This window comes from Bufo gargarizans, chromosome 7, assembly GCF_014858855.1.
Source record: "Bufo gargarizans isolate SCDJY-AF-19 chromosome 7, ASM1485885v1, whole genome shotgun sequence".
NCBI classification, from domain to species: Eukaryota; Metazoa; Chordata; class Amphibia; order Anura; family Bufonidae; genus Bufo; species Bufo gargarizans.
Genome location: NC_058086.1, coordinates 51,802,191 through 51,819,633, shown reverse-complemented (window position 1 = coordinate 51,819,633; position 17,443 = coordinate 51,802,191). Strand labels below are relative to the sequence as shown.

The following is a 17,443-nucleotide window of genomic DNA, read 5'->3' as shown; positions in this document are numbered from 1 at the left end:
GGGGCAGGACACGGGCCCATTTTTGTGCCGCACAGTCAGAGTGGACATGACTGAGGGGAGTAGGGCCTGAATGGAGGTAGACATTTATTTCCAGCTTCATTTAACCTCTTTTTTTTTTTTTTTTTTTTAAAACTGGTCTGCCTAGCCTCAAGTGGATAAGAGGCAGGAAGGGGTTAACAGTGCAATAAGCAATTTTATTTTTCCCAGGCCATCCAACCCCTGATAATCCGGAGCTGGCCCAACAGAAGTGGCTGGCCGGAAAGGGTTAACCAATAACGACATTAGGTCCAGGGGCGGTGCTGATGGGGGCGGGGCAGCGGCAGCTAGGCGGGAAGAATTCGCGCCAGCCCGCCACCCTCCCCCTCTGAGTCGCGGCCTAGCAGGTCGCGAAACCAGGGCCTAAAGTACCGATGCACAGCCACCCCGTCCCTCCCCCTCTGTACTGAAGTCAGCCGGAGGGTGGAGGGACCCGGAGCGGAGCGCGACACACATCCCGCCTGAGAAGCCGCACCGCGGCCGGGATGACAACAGGGGAAGGAAGCCTATAGGCCCCAAGAGAAGCCGGGGCCTAAATTTGCAGCGGCGCCCGGAGGACCGGGATGTTCACCCCGCGGCCGGAATCGTGACAGCTGGAGGTCCATGTTAAGTAAGTGCCCCTCGGCGCGAGACTACCGCAAGGGGTCAGATGTCCGCGAACAGCCAGGGGCGTTAACCCTTTCGGAGCTGCGTGCGTGACGCCTGCTCCCGAAAGAGTAAATTAAAGGATACTGCAGCCAGTAGAGACGGACTGCGCCCAGTCTTTCGCCGGAGGTGCCCGGGGAGAAGATACATTAACCCTCTAAGAGCCGGAAACAGTCGGCCTAGAGGGCAAGTGAAAGGGGGACCGCGTTTCGCATGGCGCCCGCCGGATTAACCCCTTCTCTCTTTTAGGGGTCTTGTCATAGTTGATTAAAGCCCCCTGGCCGTTAACCATAGGGCGACCCAGACTGTCAAAGATGGAGGGAGGGGGAAGAGGTCTTCATACTCACCTAGTCCCATGTACTCACCTCTCTCATCCTCTTCTCTTCACCCTCCCGAAGTGGACCCTCAAGGTCACCTTTTCCAGCAGGGTCACCTCCTCAGCAGCTGGCACCGGAGTGGCAGGCGTCTGGTATGGCGGGAGGGTCTTCTCTTTGGCGGACCTAGGTGACCCCTTGGCTGGCGGGATGCAGGGGAGCGAGGCTGCCCTGGTCCACTTTGTCTTCTGTGGGGGAGGCAGCAGTGCGGAATCGGCACTGGCGCAACTCGACCCCGGGAGAACAGGGAGGCGAGGCGACCACTGTTGTCCCATCTGAAAAGGAAGGAAAAAAATAAAATCTTCAGGAGATCCCTGCAGAGCAGGGAGGTCTTGCCTCCTATTGACACTAGAGAAAACTGGAGCTCTCTCTCCAGGCTGGAGGGGGTATAGCTACCAGGGGAGGAGCTAACAGCTTTATCTAGTGTCAACGCCTCCTAGAGGACATAGCTATACCCAAGGTCTCTGTGTCCCCCAATGAATATGGGCGAGAAAATACATTTTTTTAAATGACATGCGGAAATGAAAAGGGCACAAGTATAGCGTTTAAAAACCACAAGACAGCCATTTCAGATATCAAAGAGCAGGATCCAACATTCAGAACCTGGAAGATTTTATGCATTCGGTGCTCACTAAATTTCTATGAGCAGCAGGCTGTACTCTGGACCATTCCCCAGGCTACAGCAGAGGTTATGACACTGCTTTAAAATTGGATCACAATCTTATTACACATTATATTGAGAGGTATTTTAACCCTCTGTTTTTCCCAAGTGTCACTCCAGAATTATAACAAATGTTGCTGAAGGCAGAAGCTTTATATATATATATATATATATATATATATATATATACATATATATACATACAGGATATAAAATAACACCCTTTACTGACATTGTTGGAAGTGAAGGACACAGCTTGAATATTGCTGAACTGGTACTTTCAAAAGGATAAATGCCCCACTGTCTGATATTTCTTGTGGGTCTGTACAAGGTGCCATTATAATGTAACCTGCAGTAATAGGTTCTGGCCTTCATTCAGCTGCTGCAGCACAGGAGAGAACTGCTGACCGTGCAAGGACCAGCTTAACTTCTGCATAAGTGCATTTGAGGGTTAGGGAGCCTCTTCTAACTGCAAACCACAGTGTGGATTTCCTTTTGGCAGAGGATCCATAACTCCTGGTATGCAAAAAATAATTCCATTTATACCAATCTTAAAGTCTACTGCATACCAAAACCTACTTACGTTTACAAGCCCAGCTAAGCCATTAGTGGTGCGTCTGACAAAATCTTTGCTCCCACTTTGCAACAGCAACCAGCATATTTTTAAACTGGCCTTTACCTGGATGCATAGATGTCACATGGATCTGACACCATTAATTTAGGACATCTCATCTTGAGTCACTAGACTTACTTGCCATGAAGTGGGGTGCTCTGAAGAGGTCAGGAGGCGTCCAAGTTTTTCATACAAGTTACTGAGCAGCTCTGCTCCCAGCATCTCATACACATACATAAGTGTGTCAGATATGTCCACCCTGCAAAACAAAAAGATGCCTGTTCAAAAGCTGCTTGTAAAAATGTGACAGTGCAAAAAATCATCATGAATACAAATAAATCTGACTAGTGCACGGGCACTTAGACCACACAGACTCATTGTATCTGTAAATGGAAATTTCCTGCAACATTATGGCCAAGGAAACTTACAGCAACACTTCTGCTGTTACACCTTTTTCACAACCCTTTGAGGCTGCCAAGGATTCGGATGAAATACACATTTAGGCCTCATGCACACAACCGTGGTTTTGGTCAGCATCCGATCTGCATTTTTTTGCGGATTGGATGGGGACCCATTCCTTTCAATGAGGCCTTTAAAAGATGCAGACAGCACACTGTGTGCGGTCCACATCCACACTTCTGTTCCGCGAGCCTGCAAAAAAAATTGAACACGTCCTATTCTTGTCCATTTTGCGGACAGGTATAGGCAGTTCTTACAGAGAGCAGGACATACTGGCACATGGCCATTATCTGTGTTCTGTGGATCTGTAATTTGTGGACCGCAAAATTGGCGATTGCTGTGTGCATGAACCCTAACCAAGATAAGACCTCTGTACCTGTAAATTCGGAATTGTTCTTTCTCATCTGACGACCAAGATGCATACTCATCATCAGCAGGAAACTGAGCTTTCTGAAGCAAAACATCAACTAGCTGGAAATAGACTGGGCGATAAACCTGCAAATACACAGTCTGCTTCTCCATCTCAAATGAAAGGATGTCATCCTAGGAAGATAAGAGGCTTTACAGGTCAGAAATTACACTAAACTGACCACTATTTTGAGTCCACTTTCACATTACGATGCAGTAAAAGAACTAAATATTGTAAACAGGGTCCAACATATCCCAGCAGGCATTGCTCTGCACATCTGAGCATTTCATCCTGTTCTCTTACTGCAGGAAATTGAGATAGCCAGCTGAAATACAACTCCTACCAATGGCAGTACCCCTGGGGGACACTGGTTATAGGTCTAATAGAGAAGTGACTGATATGCAATACATAGAGCTCTCTGGTAGCCATGTAGGCAGCATAAGAGAAGACAGAAGCAGCTATAAACTCTGACAGCCGGGCACCTTTTTTGGAATTATGCACCTAAAAGCATGGGTTCGAAGAAAGGCATGGAGCCTATTCTGTCTGAAACAGTTATCATAATTTACGCTGACCTCTATACCAGCCTATACATAGGTGAAGTAGATAACAGATGTGACAAGTACATCTTACTGCAATGACCTAAGACTGCTGTCTGAAAAAACAGTCCTAGTAAATCTGACCCAACGTTTACTTAAAAGCTTTTAAACTTCCTATTATACAAGAATGATGTTTTATTTGCTGTAAACTGGATAATCCCCAGTGTGCCAGTAAACTGCATCTAAGAAGAGAGCCCGTACCTGCAGAGTGTACCAGAATGTCAGTGTGAGAGAGCTGGTGGTTTCATTGACTGGATAGTGCCCGGGAATGCCAGTGCAGAACATAATCATATTCACTAGAGCCAGGAAGCTTTGCCAGTGATCCACTTGTTCCAGCAGGGCCCTGCAAAAGACGAGACAATTATTAACACTTGACCGGCAGCTAATGACTGAACCACTGCCTAATCCCTGTAGTACTGACGGCGACTGCCGCAGTCTGCTCCAACTATTTTTCAGTATTGCCACAAAACTCAGGCCTCCAAAGTGTGCCATGTGCAACATCACTGCCTGCCAATGGGAGTTCTTAATCCCAATTACTATATATGAGCTGGAATACTGGATATTCTGCATTACTGAACAGTCATAGAAACATATAGCAGCCTTTTGAACTAGAGAACCTTTGGAAAGACCAGGAGCCCAAAACAAAAAGTTATCACTGCAAAGTAATTTGTTTTCTCTGCTTCTTCTGCTCCTAAAAATCCACAAGATATTACAGCTCTGGACTAGATTATACTAATACACGGAACGCCCAGTGTACCGTCAGATTTAAAGAAATGAGAGTATCATTCGCTGGTGCACCTGTATTTACTTGTTATCATAAACTATAAATTACCATCAACAAAATAAAGCTACTTTCACACGGGCGTTTTGGCTTTCTGTTTGCAAGATCCATTCAGGGCTCAGCGGTCCAAAACGGATCAGTTTTGCCCCAATGCATTCTGAATGGAAAAGGATCTGCTCAGAATGCATCAGTTTGCTTCCGTTCAGTCTCCATTCCACTCTGGAGGCCGCCTGCAACGTTTTGGTGTCCGTCTGACGAAACTGAGCCAAACGGATCTGTCCTGGCACACAATGTAAGTCAATGGGGATGGATCCGTTTTCTCTGACACAATAGAAAACGGATCCGTCCTCCATTGACTTTCAACAGAGTTCATGACGGATCAGTCTTGGCTATGTTACAGATAATACAAACGGATCCGTTCATGACGGATGCATGCGGTTGTATTATCGTAACTGATCCGTTTTTGCAGATCCATGACGGATCCGCCCAAAACGAAAGTGTGAAAGTAGCCAACCTAATTCACAAGATTTGGTCACTGGGACCGATGGGCACTACATACCGGGAATGGTTTTCTCCAAGAGCCACCACAATCCGGCAAATCCCATGAGAAGTTTCAATATCCCCGTTCTGAACGGCTTGATGGAGCTGGTCTTGCAAGCCGAGTGCCTGAGGGATCAGTTTGAGGAGCGTGTTCACGTACCTGAGAAAAACACGAAAACCATTTCACACACAGCCACAAGTACAGACAATAAGATAATAATCGTATATATGGAGCACGCCATGATGGAATACTCTCATTGTTCCTTAAACTGGCCATGGACATGAGAGTAATCAAAGATACAAAACAAGACAAACAATGAAGCCCATGTCCAGCTCCGCTCTCCATTTATCAGCTTATATACATATATAATATCCAGAACAAGTACAGGCGCCGACTATCTAGAACGCGCTTGGGCGATCCGCTGCATTTGGGTAGTGGATGGACGGAGAGGTGGTCACGCATGTGAAAAGCTCTCTCTATTTATCTCTAAAGGAGTAACAGAAAAAGTCACAGATTTTGCCACTTGAATTGAAAAATGGCGAAATCCATGGTAAAAATTTGCCACAGAATGGACATGCTGCTGATATGAGAATGCACGGTACGCTGATTTGTCTACGAGAGGATTGTGCTATGCTCTCAATTGTGGCAGATTTTAATTTCGGAATCCACACTGAAAATTCACGACAGATCCATCATGGCAGACCGTCTGTCAGATTTTTACTGTTGATGACCTATGCTCAGGATAGGACATTAATATCAGATCGGTGGGGGTCCGACCCCAGGCACCCCCACCGATCAGCCGCTGCCTTCTCTGCTTGCTTGATCAGGTGTAATTACAAGTATGGCGTCCCCATTCACTTCTATGGGACGGCTCCGTCTGTTCAAGTGAATACTACAGAGCCGCCCAGAGATGTAAACAGGGACACCATAAGTCCCTTCTGTGATTGGCTGTGTGACAATATTTGGTCGTACGGCTGGTTTTCTGCCATGTTCAACTGTTCGGAAGGAGGTTTCAGATGAGCGGGGGCCGTGGCAAACTTACTAACATTTACTGATAACAGGCGTGAAGATGTGCCCAATTTATGACCAGGTGCACGTCTCATCATAAATTAGCCAAATCTTAGGACAGCGCGAAGTGGAAAAAGCTGGTCTTAGTAAATGACCCCCAGCATGTCTCTGCATTACATGGACAGTCCACTGATTTCAATAGACATTGGGGAAGATTTACTAAGACTGGTGTTACTAGTAAAATGTCTAGTGTAACAGGATGCTTCGAATTTTGCGAATCTTTGTGCGGCTGTGAGGTGGCGTTGCTTTCAACTATATTTTACATCTGTCATACGTCCTGATAAATCTGTTAGGATGTCGTCACCCTGCCCATGTGCACTAAGCTCCACTTTTTGGGAGGAAAAACAAACAAACGGCAGCAGCAGAAAAAGTTGCACATTTTTGTGCAAATAATTGCAAAATGTTGATGTCCAGAGACTGGTGTGCGTGGCCTTTCCCCATGGCGTGGCTTGTTACCCCTGTATAGGAGCGGCCAGGGAATTCAGCATTAAGGGTCCATTTACACGTCCGTAGTGCATTGCGGATCCGCAATACACCCGGCCGACACCCCCATAGACCTGCCTATGCAATTGCGGACAAGACTAGGACATTTTTTCTGGAAATTAGGGGCGCACTCCGGAAATGCGGATATGGACAGAACACTGTGTGCTGTCCGCATCCGTTCCTGCCCCATAGAGAATGAATGGGTCCGCACCCGTTCCGCAATTTGCGGAACGGATGCGGACCTATTCTGCGGATGTGTGAATGGACCCTAACACCGAGTGCTGCCGCATTAGGACACAGCGGTCAGGTTTTAAAAAAAAAATTTGTTAGAAGGTCAAAGGGCCATGTCTACAAGAACAGGGGTAGGTTTGTCCGTTTTATCGACTATAATAATTTAGGCTGCATTTTGCCCGGGTGTTAACACTTTTCATATTTTTTACAATTCTTCTGATCACCTCTATTATAACTACATCGTGCATGATCTGATTAGTTGCGTGCAGCGTTTCCCTGGCTCCGATAACATATAGAATATAAAGTATGATCTGCTATCCGTCAGCGGCCGTGTCCTGGCACCCGCTCTATGTCCCCTCGCTGCCCATCTCCAGCAGTATCTGCCGCCTGGCGCTGTCTTTCCAGTGACCTTGCCCTGGACATATGCTCAGTCTTCCGGCAGCCTCTGCAGCACTGCCATGTATCTTCTCCTAGGAATCCCTGCAATGGTGCAGTCAGCTGTCCTGTCCAAGGGTGAAAGGGTTAATGGAGCTGCACTCCCCAGCCATGGAGGAGAATACAGCAGCTCTGCAATTAAGTTCCTTTTATTATTGCTGGTGTGAACACAGGAGCGAGCGAGAAGGAAGGGAAAAGGAGAGGATGAGAGGTTGCTAGGCAACTGGAGAGCTGAGCAGCCAATCAGCGGACTGCGTTTGTGGTCACGGCAGGAACCAATTCCCAGGGATGCAAGATGCAGTCTGCGAGGACCACAGGCAGGAACGGCACCTTCCCCCATACCGCACACCTTCAGAGACGGCAGCAATGTGGGGGAGGGGTGTCTGCTCAGGCCGCGGTCACACAGAAGCTGGAGGGTATTACATGGACTCGTACTGGGTCTATTCAGGCCACAATAGGTTAATGGATCATTATGGCCAGGCACCCGCTACCGACTGCTATATGTAATCGAGACCCAGAGGTCAGTGCAGGATGCAAGGATCATGTGAATAGAACAATATAAAAGAAATATAATCTGCAAAATATAACGTTTTACCCAATAAGCAGCAACTAGTAAAACCCCCAGGGCATATAACAAGGGGTTGTCAGAAAGGGACATGAGGCAATGTAAAGCTCTGCACTTGCTGTCAGTGAATGAGAACATTCTTGGTTACATCCTGTGGCTGAAAAATCGATACAAACCCAATACGTCCCACAGCTGAAGGTTTGCTGCAATTATATCTAATCTACACAACCCTCTATGGAGGCAGTAAAGCCTGGACTTTAGTTTTAAAGGAATTGTTTAAAAAGAATCGGATAAAATATCAAAAAAGGCTAGTCACCAGTTTAATCGTGTGGTGCTGTCCCAGTATACCACGTGTTCACTGCAGGGGGCCAGTGACTGGTCACATCAGCACTGCAGCCAACCTCTGACCTCAGCGGTATACGCCAATGCGGAGGCCAGTCACTGGTCACATCAGCACTGCAGCCAACCTCTGACCTCAGCGGTATACGCCAATGCGGAGGCCAGTCACTGGTCACATTACCAGTGCAGCCAGACTCTGACCTCAGCGGTATAAACCACTGTGGGGAACAGCGACTGGTTAGATCACCTCTGCAGACAACCTCTGACCTCAGCGGTATACGCCACTGTGGGGGCCAGCGACTGGTCACATCACCACTGCAGCCAGCCTCTGACCTCAGCGGTATACACCAATGTGGAGGCCAGTGACTGGTCACATACCCAGTGCAGCCAGCCTCTGACCTCAGCAGTATACACCACTGTGGGGGACAGCGACTGGTCAGATCAGCAGTGCAGCCAACTCTGACCTCAGCGGTATATGCCACTGTGGGGGCCAGCGACTGGTCACATCACCACTGCAGCCAGCCTCTGACCTCAGCGGTATACGCCAATGTGGAGGCCAGTCACTGGTCACATCACCACTGCAGCCATGCAAAGAAAGTCCTGCCAGGAGGACCTGAGCGTCGTACTACAAAACAGCAAGGAATTAAGTAGGCAAGTATAGACTCTTAGGTCAACAATAAATTTATCTGTTCACTGACAGCAAGCAGCAATCTGAGAACTTAAGCACCAAGTATATTTAAAAGTTGCTGAACTTTTAATACCACAGTCATTTATCCCGATTCTGACTCTGATAATATAATGGGAGAACAGATCCAGAGCTTCTTCTTCCACAGAATTAAAGGGCTAGTCCCCTGTCAGACATTCTTCGCTGAGATCAGAATACCCATCACATGTTGCGACCTGAGGTGGTCGGGTTTATGGAAACAGCCAAGCGGGCAGCGCTACAATGTTTCTGCAATTCCCATGATGTAAATGGGAGCTAAGGAAACATTGTGTAACATTGCGAGCCGCGTTGATTCTGTAGCTTCCAGGTTCTAAAAACAGAAACAGCATAGCCTGCTGCTGCACTCCGTAGTTTCTATAAGGGCTCATGCAAGCGTTCATAGCCCGTCTGTGCCCGTACTGCAGCCCACAAACAGTGAATGGGTCTGCAATCCGGAAGGTCGGTGCGGAACGGAGGCACGGAACCCCACAGAAGCTCTACGGAGTGCTTCCATGTATTTTCTGTCCATGCCTCCGCACCGCACTACAGTTCATGCACTACTTTTTTGGGGATTGCGGACCCCATTCAAGTGAATGGGTCTGTATCAGCCGACTGCGGCCACACGGTCGGTGGCCATGCATTGTGGACCACAATTTGGGTTCCACAGCACGGGCAAGGCCTGCACACGGTCATGTGCATAAGGCCTAAGCCCTATTCACTTCTATGAGAGATAGAGCTTAACACAGTCTGCCTGGCTGTTTCCTTAAAGGGGTCATCCTTATCACATTGGCGGGGGTCCAAATCCCGGCCCCTCCTCCAATCAGCTGTTTCAGGGAGCCGCCGCACTCACCGGAGCTCTGGTGAGCGAAGCAGGCTCCCAGCAGCTTTCCAAGCACAGCGCTGTACATTGTATAGCGGCTGTGCTTGGTATTGCAGCTCAGCGCCATTCCTTTCAATGGGGCTGAGATGCAACTAGACCACGTGACCGATGTACGTGACGTCACATGGCCGAGGAAGAGGAGAGCTGGCCTCTTCCAACAGCTGATCAGAGTGTCACCGGATCAGGGTGATAACCCCTTTACACCTGAACTCCTCTGGTTGCCGCACAGGCTGGCTATTCTGATCACCCCTTTAAGTTCAGACATGGCAGATTTGCAGCGACAATTCAGTACTAGTATCAGCAGAGGTCTACGACGGTTTTCAAAAAGGTCAATCATATGTTGCGGAATTTTTTTCTGAATGGTAAAAGAAGCACGATGCAGATTTACAAATCAACAGACCGTTCATTCTGTTGTAGACAAGATGCAGACTTTCACCATAGATCTGAACTCTTCCGTATATAAGGCAATCCACGGCAAAATCCTTATTGTTAGGGCTCATTCACAAGACCGTAGGCCGTCCCTGCCCGTACTGTGGACCGCAAAAGTGATACATTGACTTGAATGGGTCCACAATCCGCAAGATACAGCGCGGTGCGGAGGCACAGAACAAAAGTCCACGGAAGCACTACGAAGCACTTTCGTGGGCTTTGGGCCTGTGCCTTCGAACTGCAAACCTTTTGCCATATATTGTGGATCGCGGACCTATTCAAGTCAATAGATCCGCGCCACAACGTGGGATTCACAAGGCTGCATTGTGCACTGCAGAACGGGCACAGACGGCCTACAGTCGTGTGAATGGGATTTTGGTATGGAATCACTGCAGATTTGCTGGGGTGCTCCAACTAAAAGACATTTATGGCAGATGGACAAGATATGCCATAAATTCCTGCCTGTTGTACCCCATATTTAGAGGGAAAATGGGGGCAAACGACACCTGGTGGTGAGGAGACAGAGTGGAGTGTGCACAGCTCTCTGTACGCCAGTGTGGACAACATATGCGATATGCGGTGGAATGGTCTGGTCGGCCCTCCAAACGCCAACACATTCAGGAAAGAAGAACTGTTTGAAGGCAGCAGACATCTCCTAATCAACTCAGCAGAAACTCGCATGTAATAAATACAAAACTGGTAAATAACAATCCTATAAAATAGCCACGCAACTGGGGCCCACGAAACCACACCAACGTCGTATCTGACCTTTGTGCATCAGGTTGAGAGATGGTATTCACTAAAGCCTCCACTGCGGAGTCAAACAGTTCAGGGTCCCGTAGGGCAGAGAATGCAGCCATGGTCAGCTCCTCGCAATCTGTCAGGGGGATGCCCAGTTGGGCCCAACTGGAGAAACACTTCAGCACCTTCTGCTTGACATATCCAGGGGAGTCGCTCTGCTGCAATAGCTGACGCAGCAGCGGGAAGACACATGCGCACTCCTGGGACAGGCAGCTGCGTACTTGTCCTTTGCGGAAAGGTGGGAGGCGACTAGTCTGGAACTCCTCGGGCAAAACAGTTAACAACTCCAAAAGTGCCAGACAGCGAGCTCTGCCATCCGTCTGTCCATCCTCTGTCTGGAACACTCGAACCATGTCCGGCACAGCATGTGGCCAGGTGTCGGGCATCATGTTGAGGGCCAATGACGCAAGCGCCACACAGAGCCGGGTGAGGACAATCTTGGAGCCACTGGCAAAGGCAGAGATCTGTGAGAAGAGCTGCGACTTGAGGGTCTCATACTGGTCTGAGGGTATATCCCCCCAGTATCTGGATATTTTAATGTGCAGCGCACTGGCACCAAAGTACTGGATTTCTGGTACTTTGCCACCGTTTAGGAGCTGCCAGCTAAACTGCCAGGCTTGAGGAGACAGCTGGGCCTGCATTAACCACTTCTGAGCAAGGTTCTTGTTGTCAATGTTGGGATCGTAGTATAACTGGTGAAGAGCCTGCACAATGGGAGACACAAACACAGGGACACATGAAGAATGGGCGACACAAATATCCTCCGCTGTAAGGAAATATTCATAAAAATAAGGTGAACAGAACTATTCCCTTCATAAAGTCACTGGTAATACTGGTTCCCACATACCAAAACAAACCCTGTGACGTCAGGGGACGACTCAAGGACAGTGAGATTTACCGGGGTGTTTTCTTTATTCTGATAAGAGAGCGCACTGATCGCTCCGTTACGTGACACACACTATAACCGCAGACATCATAGCTGAAGAAATAGCATTAGAGAGAGCACAGCAACCAGGCTGCATTCATCTACTAGTGAATGCCTGAGCGCCCTGCCCTGTTTATGTGGCATTCATACCCCGTGCCAGGAGGATCCTGTCACCAGGAGAAGGGGGGCACAGCTGCTGATGTCCCCAGAGCACTGGGTAACGTCACGCTGCATCAGGGAAGTCACCCAGTGTCAGAACGAGACCTACACGCTCCACGTACTCCTGCAAGAAACCTGCAGCTGGCAAGACGAAGCACAGAGAGTCCCTAAGGGCCCGATCACTGGAATAAATGACATAATGCCCAGCACGACCACCTGAGGTACGTCCTGGAGACCGGAGCCAGGAAGCTGCACTCACACCGATGCTACACCGGATTGCACAAATCAAACTACACCGTGTCTTCATATTTAGATTATTTGACCATAATCTATGTTGGGATTTGCTCTCCGCTGCAGCACCCAGGGAGCTAATGCCCATAATATACCATCTGATGCCCCGATGGCAGGTGAAGACGCCATTTACTGAATAACTATTAAATAAACGTAATGTCGGCTACACCAGCAGCTATCCCCCCGCGTGTGACATAAACTTCTGGACTAATGAACAGAAGTCTGCCCCCGCTATCACCAGGCTCACAACAAAAGCCAAATGTTCAGATATAACACAACACCCATCCCCCTCCATACAGCGGCAGAGCTAGGCACAGCTGTACCCAGCGTCGCTTTGCAGAGATGAAGCAGTGAGGAACATTCATGAAAAAAAGCAGATCTGCACTTCAGGGACGTGCTGCATGTAACAGCAAAGCAGGAGGGTGATATATATGGGATGCACCGGCCTGGCACTGGGTGATGTATATGGGAGGTACCTGCCCTGGCACTGGGTGATATATATGGGAGGTATCGGCCCTGGCACTGGACGATATATATATATCTATCTCGTCCAGTGCCAGGGCCGATACCTCCCATATATATCGCCCAGTGCCAGGACAGGTACCTCCCATATACATATATATAAGGTAACGGGCCTGGCACTGGGCGATATAAATGGGAGGTACAGGCCCTGGCACTGGGCGATATATATATGGGAGGTACAGGCCCTGGCAGATACATATGGGAGGTACCTGTCTTGGCACTGGGTGATATATATAGGAGGTACCAGCCCTGGCACTGGGTGATATATATGGGAGGTACTTGCCCTGGCACTGGGTGATACATAGGGGATGTACCTGCCCTGGCAATTTGTGATATATATAGGAGGTACCGGCCCTGGCACCGAGTGATATATATGGGAGGAACCAGCCCTGGCACTGGGTGATATATATGGAATGTACCAGCCCTGGCACTAAGTGATACATACATATGGGATGTACCAGCCCTGGCACTAAGTGATACATAGGGGATGTACCTGTCTTGGCACTGGGTGATACATAAGGGATGTACCGGCCCTGGCACTGGGTGATATATATGGGGGGTACCGGCCCTGGCACTGGGTGATATATATGGGAGGTACCGGCCCTGGCACTGGGTGATACATATAGAATGTACCGGCCCTGGGTGACACATAGGGGATGTACCAGCCCTGGCACTGGGTGATACATAGGGGATGTACCAGCCCTGGCACTGGGTGATAGAGAGGGGATGTACCAGCCCTGGCACTGGGTGATACATAGGGGATGTACCAGCCCTGGCACTGGGTGATACATAGGGGATGTACCAGCCCTGGCACTGGGTGATACATAGGGGATGTACCAGCCCTGGCACTGGGTGATACATAGGGGATGTACCAGCCCTGGCACTGGGTGATACATAGGGGATGTACCAGCCCTGGCACTGGGTGATACATAGGGGATGTACCAGCCCTGGCACTGGGTGATACATAGGGGATGTACCAGCCCTGGCACTGGGTGATACATAGGGGATGTACCAGCCCTGGCACTGGGTGATACATAGGGGATGTACCAGCCCTGGCACTGGGTGATACATAGGGGATGTACCAGCCCTGGCACTGGGTGATACATAGGGGATGTACCAGCCCTGGCACTGGGTGATACATAGGGGATGTACCAGCCCTGGCACTGGGTGATACATAGGGGATGTACCAGCCCTGGCACTGGGTGATACATAGGGGATGTACCAGCCCTGGCACTGGGTGATACATAGGGGATGTACCAGCCCTGGCACTGGGTGATACATAGGGGATGTACCAGCCCTGGCACTGGGTGATACATAGGGGATGTACCAGCCCTGGCACTGGGTGATACATAGGGGATGTACCTGTCTTGGCACTGGGTGATACATAGGGGATGTACCAGCCCTGGCACTGGGTGATATATATGGGGGGTACGGGCCCTGGCACTGGGTGATATATATGGGTGGTGTCAGCCCTGGCACTGGGCGATATATATGGGAGGTACCGGCCCTGGCACTGGGTGATGCATATGGAATGTACCGGCCCTGGCCCTGGGTGATACATATGGATGTACCTGCCCTGGCACTGGGTGATACATATAGGATGTACCTGCCCTGGCACTGATACATATAGGATGTACCTGCCCTGGCACTGATACATAGGGGATGTACCAGCCCCGGAGAAACATATAAGAAGCAGCTGCTGTAGAAGAACATATGGTCACTTACTTTCTCCACATTGTCCATGGTGAAGTCCAGGCTCTGCTGCTCCTGCCTGCGCTCCATCTCTGGACCTGGGGGGAGGGGAGGAGGTGATCCTAATTCTGCTTGTGCTTCCAGATGAGAATGACGGTGAATCAGCACATCCCAGCGTTGCGCTCCATCCCTGCTCCGCTCATCTAAGTGCAGCTCACACACAGCACAGAGGGGAGGGGGCACTCATAGCCGCATCCCAGCTGACTGCACAGATGACAGATGCCCCCCACCACTCTGCGTACAGTGACAGCTCCGCTGCCAGCCTGCGGGTATCCCGGCTGCTCGAGGAATGCAGATCCTGTGAAAAGTGCAACCAGATGAGTGTGCACTCCCCTCCACAGCGAACATCTCTCCAGTCTGCGCTCTGCTGAGGGTGCACTCTCCTACTGTACGAGTCTGTCTCTCCTGAGGATGCACTCTACTATATATCTCTCCTTGGTGTGCACTCTCCTGTATTATGTCCATCTCTCCTGAGGGTGCACTCTCCTACTGTATGAGTCTGTCTCTCCTGTATTATGTCCGTCTCTTTTGAGGGTGCACTCTCCTGTATTATGTCTGTCTCAACTGAGGGTACACTCTCCTACTGTATAAGTCTGTCTCTCCTGAGGGTGCACTCTCCTGTATTATGTCCGTCTCTCCTGAGGGTGCACTCTCCTGTATTATGTCCATCTCTCCTGAGGGTGCACTCTTCTGTATGATGTCCGTCTCTCCTGAGGGTGCACTCTCCTACTGTACGAGTCTGTCTCTCCTGAGGGTGCACTCTCCTACTGTATGAGTCTGTCTCTCCTGAGGGTGCACTATCCTGTATTATGTCTGTCTCTCCTGAGAGTGCACTCTCCTACTGTATGAGTCTGTCTCTCCTGAGGGTGCACTATCCTGTATTATGTCTGTCTCTCCTGAGGGTGCACTCTCCTACTATATGAGTCTGTCTCTCCTGAGGGTGCACTCTCCTGTATTATGTCCATCTCTCCTGAGGGTGCACTCTTCTGTATGATGTCCGTCTCTCCTGAGGGTGCACTCTCCTACTGTACGAGTCTGTCTCTCCTGAGGGTGCACTCTCCTACTGTATGAGTCTGTCTCTCCTGAGGGTGCACTCTCCTGTATTATGTCTGTCTCTCCTGAGGGTGCACTCTCCTACTGTATGAGTCTTTCTCTCCTGAGGGTGCACTCTCCTGTATTATGTCCGTCTCTCCTGAGGATGCAATCTCCTACTGTATGAGTCTGTCTCTCCTGAGGGTGCACTCTCCTGTATTATGTCCGTCTCTCCTGAGGGTGCACTTTCCTACTGTATGAGTCTGTCTCTCCTGTACTATGTCCTTCTTTCCTGAGGGTGCACTCTCCTACTGTATGAGTCTGTCTCTCCTGAGGGTGCACTCTCCTGTATTACGTCTGTCTCTCCTGAGGGTGCACTCTCCTGTATTATGACACAGTCTCTCAGATCTGTCTCTCCTCTGTGTGCACTCTCCCATAAGACTGTCTCTTCTCGGTGTGCACTCTCCTATAGTATGACTGTCTCTCCTCGGTGTGCACTCTCCCATGAGACTGTCTCTTCATGGTGTGCACTCTCCTATAGTATGACTCTGTCTCTCCTCTCTCCTATGACTGTCTCTCCTCTCTCCTATGACTGTCTCTCCTTGCTCTGCTCTCTCCTATAGTATGAGTCTGTCTCTCAACGGTGTGCTCTCTCCTATGACTGTCTCTCCTCGGTGTGCTCTCTCCTATGACATGGCTGTCTCTCCTCGGTGTGCTCTCTCCTATGACTGACTGTCTCTCCTCGGTGTGCTCTCTCTCCTCGGTGTGCTCTCTCTCCTATCACTGTCTCTCCTCGGTGTGCTTTCTCCTATGACTGTCTCTCCTCGGTGTGCTCTCTCCTATGACATGACTGTCTCTCCTCGGTGTGCTCTCTCTCCTATCACTGTCTCTCCTCGGTGTGCTCTCTCTCCTATCACTGTCTCTCCTCGGTGTGCGCTCTCTCCTATCACTGTCTCTCCTCGGTGTGCGCTCTCTCCTATCACTGTCTCTCCTCGGTGTGCGCTCTCTCCTATCACTGTCTCTCCTCGGTGTGCTCTCTCTCCCAGGCCCCTCCCTAGCAGTGTCTGTCACCTCCCGGTGCCGCTCCTCCTCACCGGTCCTCCCGGCGCCGTTCTCTTTCACTCTCGGTGACACACACCAGCTGCGGGTCCTGTCAGGGCTGCCCCCCCATATGCCTGACTGATGGACTCACACACGGCCTTCACCTAACACCAATGAACGGATGACCGCCACCTCCTCAGCCCCCGTCCCAGCTCCGGGTACCGCCGTGTAATAGGCGACCAGGCAGAAAAAAGAACAGATCCGAATGGACCCCGCGCGCAAGGCTTCATGGGGGATGTAGTTTCTGCGCGTCTGGTTTCTGCCTGGACTGTGACTTGATCCCTGAGTTGAAGAAGTCCGCATGTCAGTGCCATCTAGTACTGCTCTCTGCTGTCAGGATGTGGCTAGCCCCAGGACTGGCTCTGTTATCAGCCCTCCCAGGGCAGGCCTAGGGATAGCCACATATGGCTGTTCTCTGATGGTCCTGAGGAGAATCACCCCAGCACTGGGTCAGTGTTCAGGCGCTGTCCATTCTATTACCTGGACATCTTTCTAATGAGCCCTAATGGCACCACACTGGGGAAGTCGCTGTCCAGTCACTCTGCATTGTAAATGGCCGCTCGGCCCCTGCAGTCCTGCAAGGCCTTTACCCCAAGTGGCTATAATACTGGG

At 50.0% G+C, this 17,443-nt stretch overlaps 1 protein-coding gene across 2 annotated transcripts in view; it reads right to left on the bottom strand.

The window, feature by feature from the left end:
* The window catches only part of IPO13 (importin 13), a 50,994-nt gene extending 34,044 nt beyond the window's left edge, over positions 1–16,950 (bottom strand). The window contains exons 1-7 of one of the 2 annotated variants that reach the window (XM_044302342.1): positions 16,825–16,950; positions 14,672–14,996; positions 11,017–11,753; positions 5,134–5,274; positions 3,995–4,136; positions 3,165–3,331; positions 2,468–2,588 (exon numbers count right to left, since the gene is read on the bottom strand). In XM_044302342.1, the coding sequence (XP_044158277.1) occupies positions 2,468–2,588; positions 3,165–3,331; positions 3,995–4,136; positions 5,134–5,274; positions 11,017–11,753; positions 14,672–14,728 (1,365 nt within the window). In that variant the 5' untranslated portion in view covers positions 14,729–14,996; positions 16,825–16,950. Of the gene's footprint in view, positions 1–2,467; positions 2,589–3,164; positions 3,332–3,994; positions 4,137–5,133; positions 5,275–11,016; positions 11,754–14,671; positions 14,997–16,801 lie in introns of both variants that reach the window. The other variant, XM_044302341.1, reaches the window with a different exon arrangement.
* Positions 16,951–17,443: the final 493 nt, after the last annotated feature.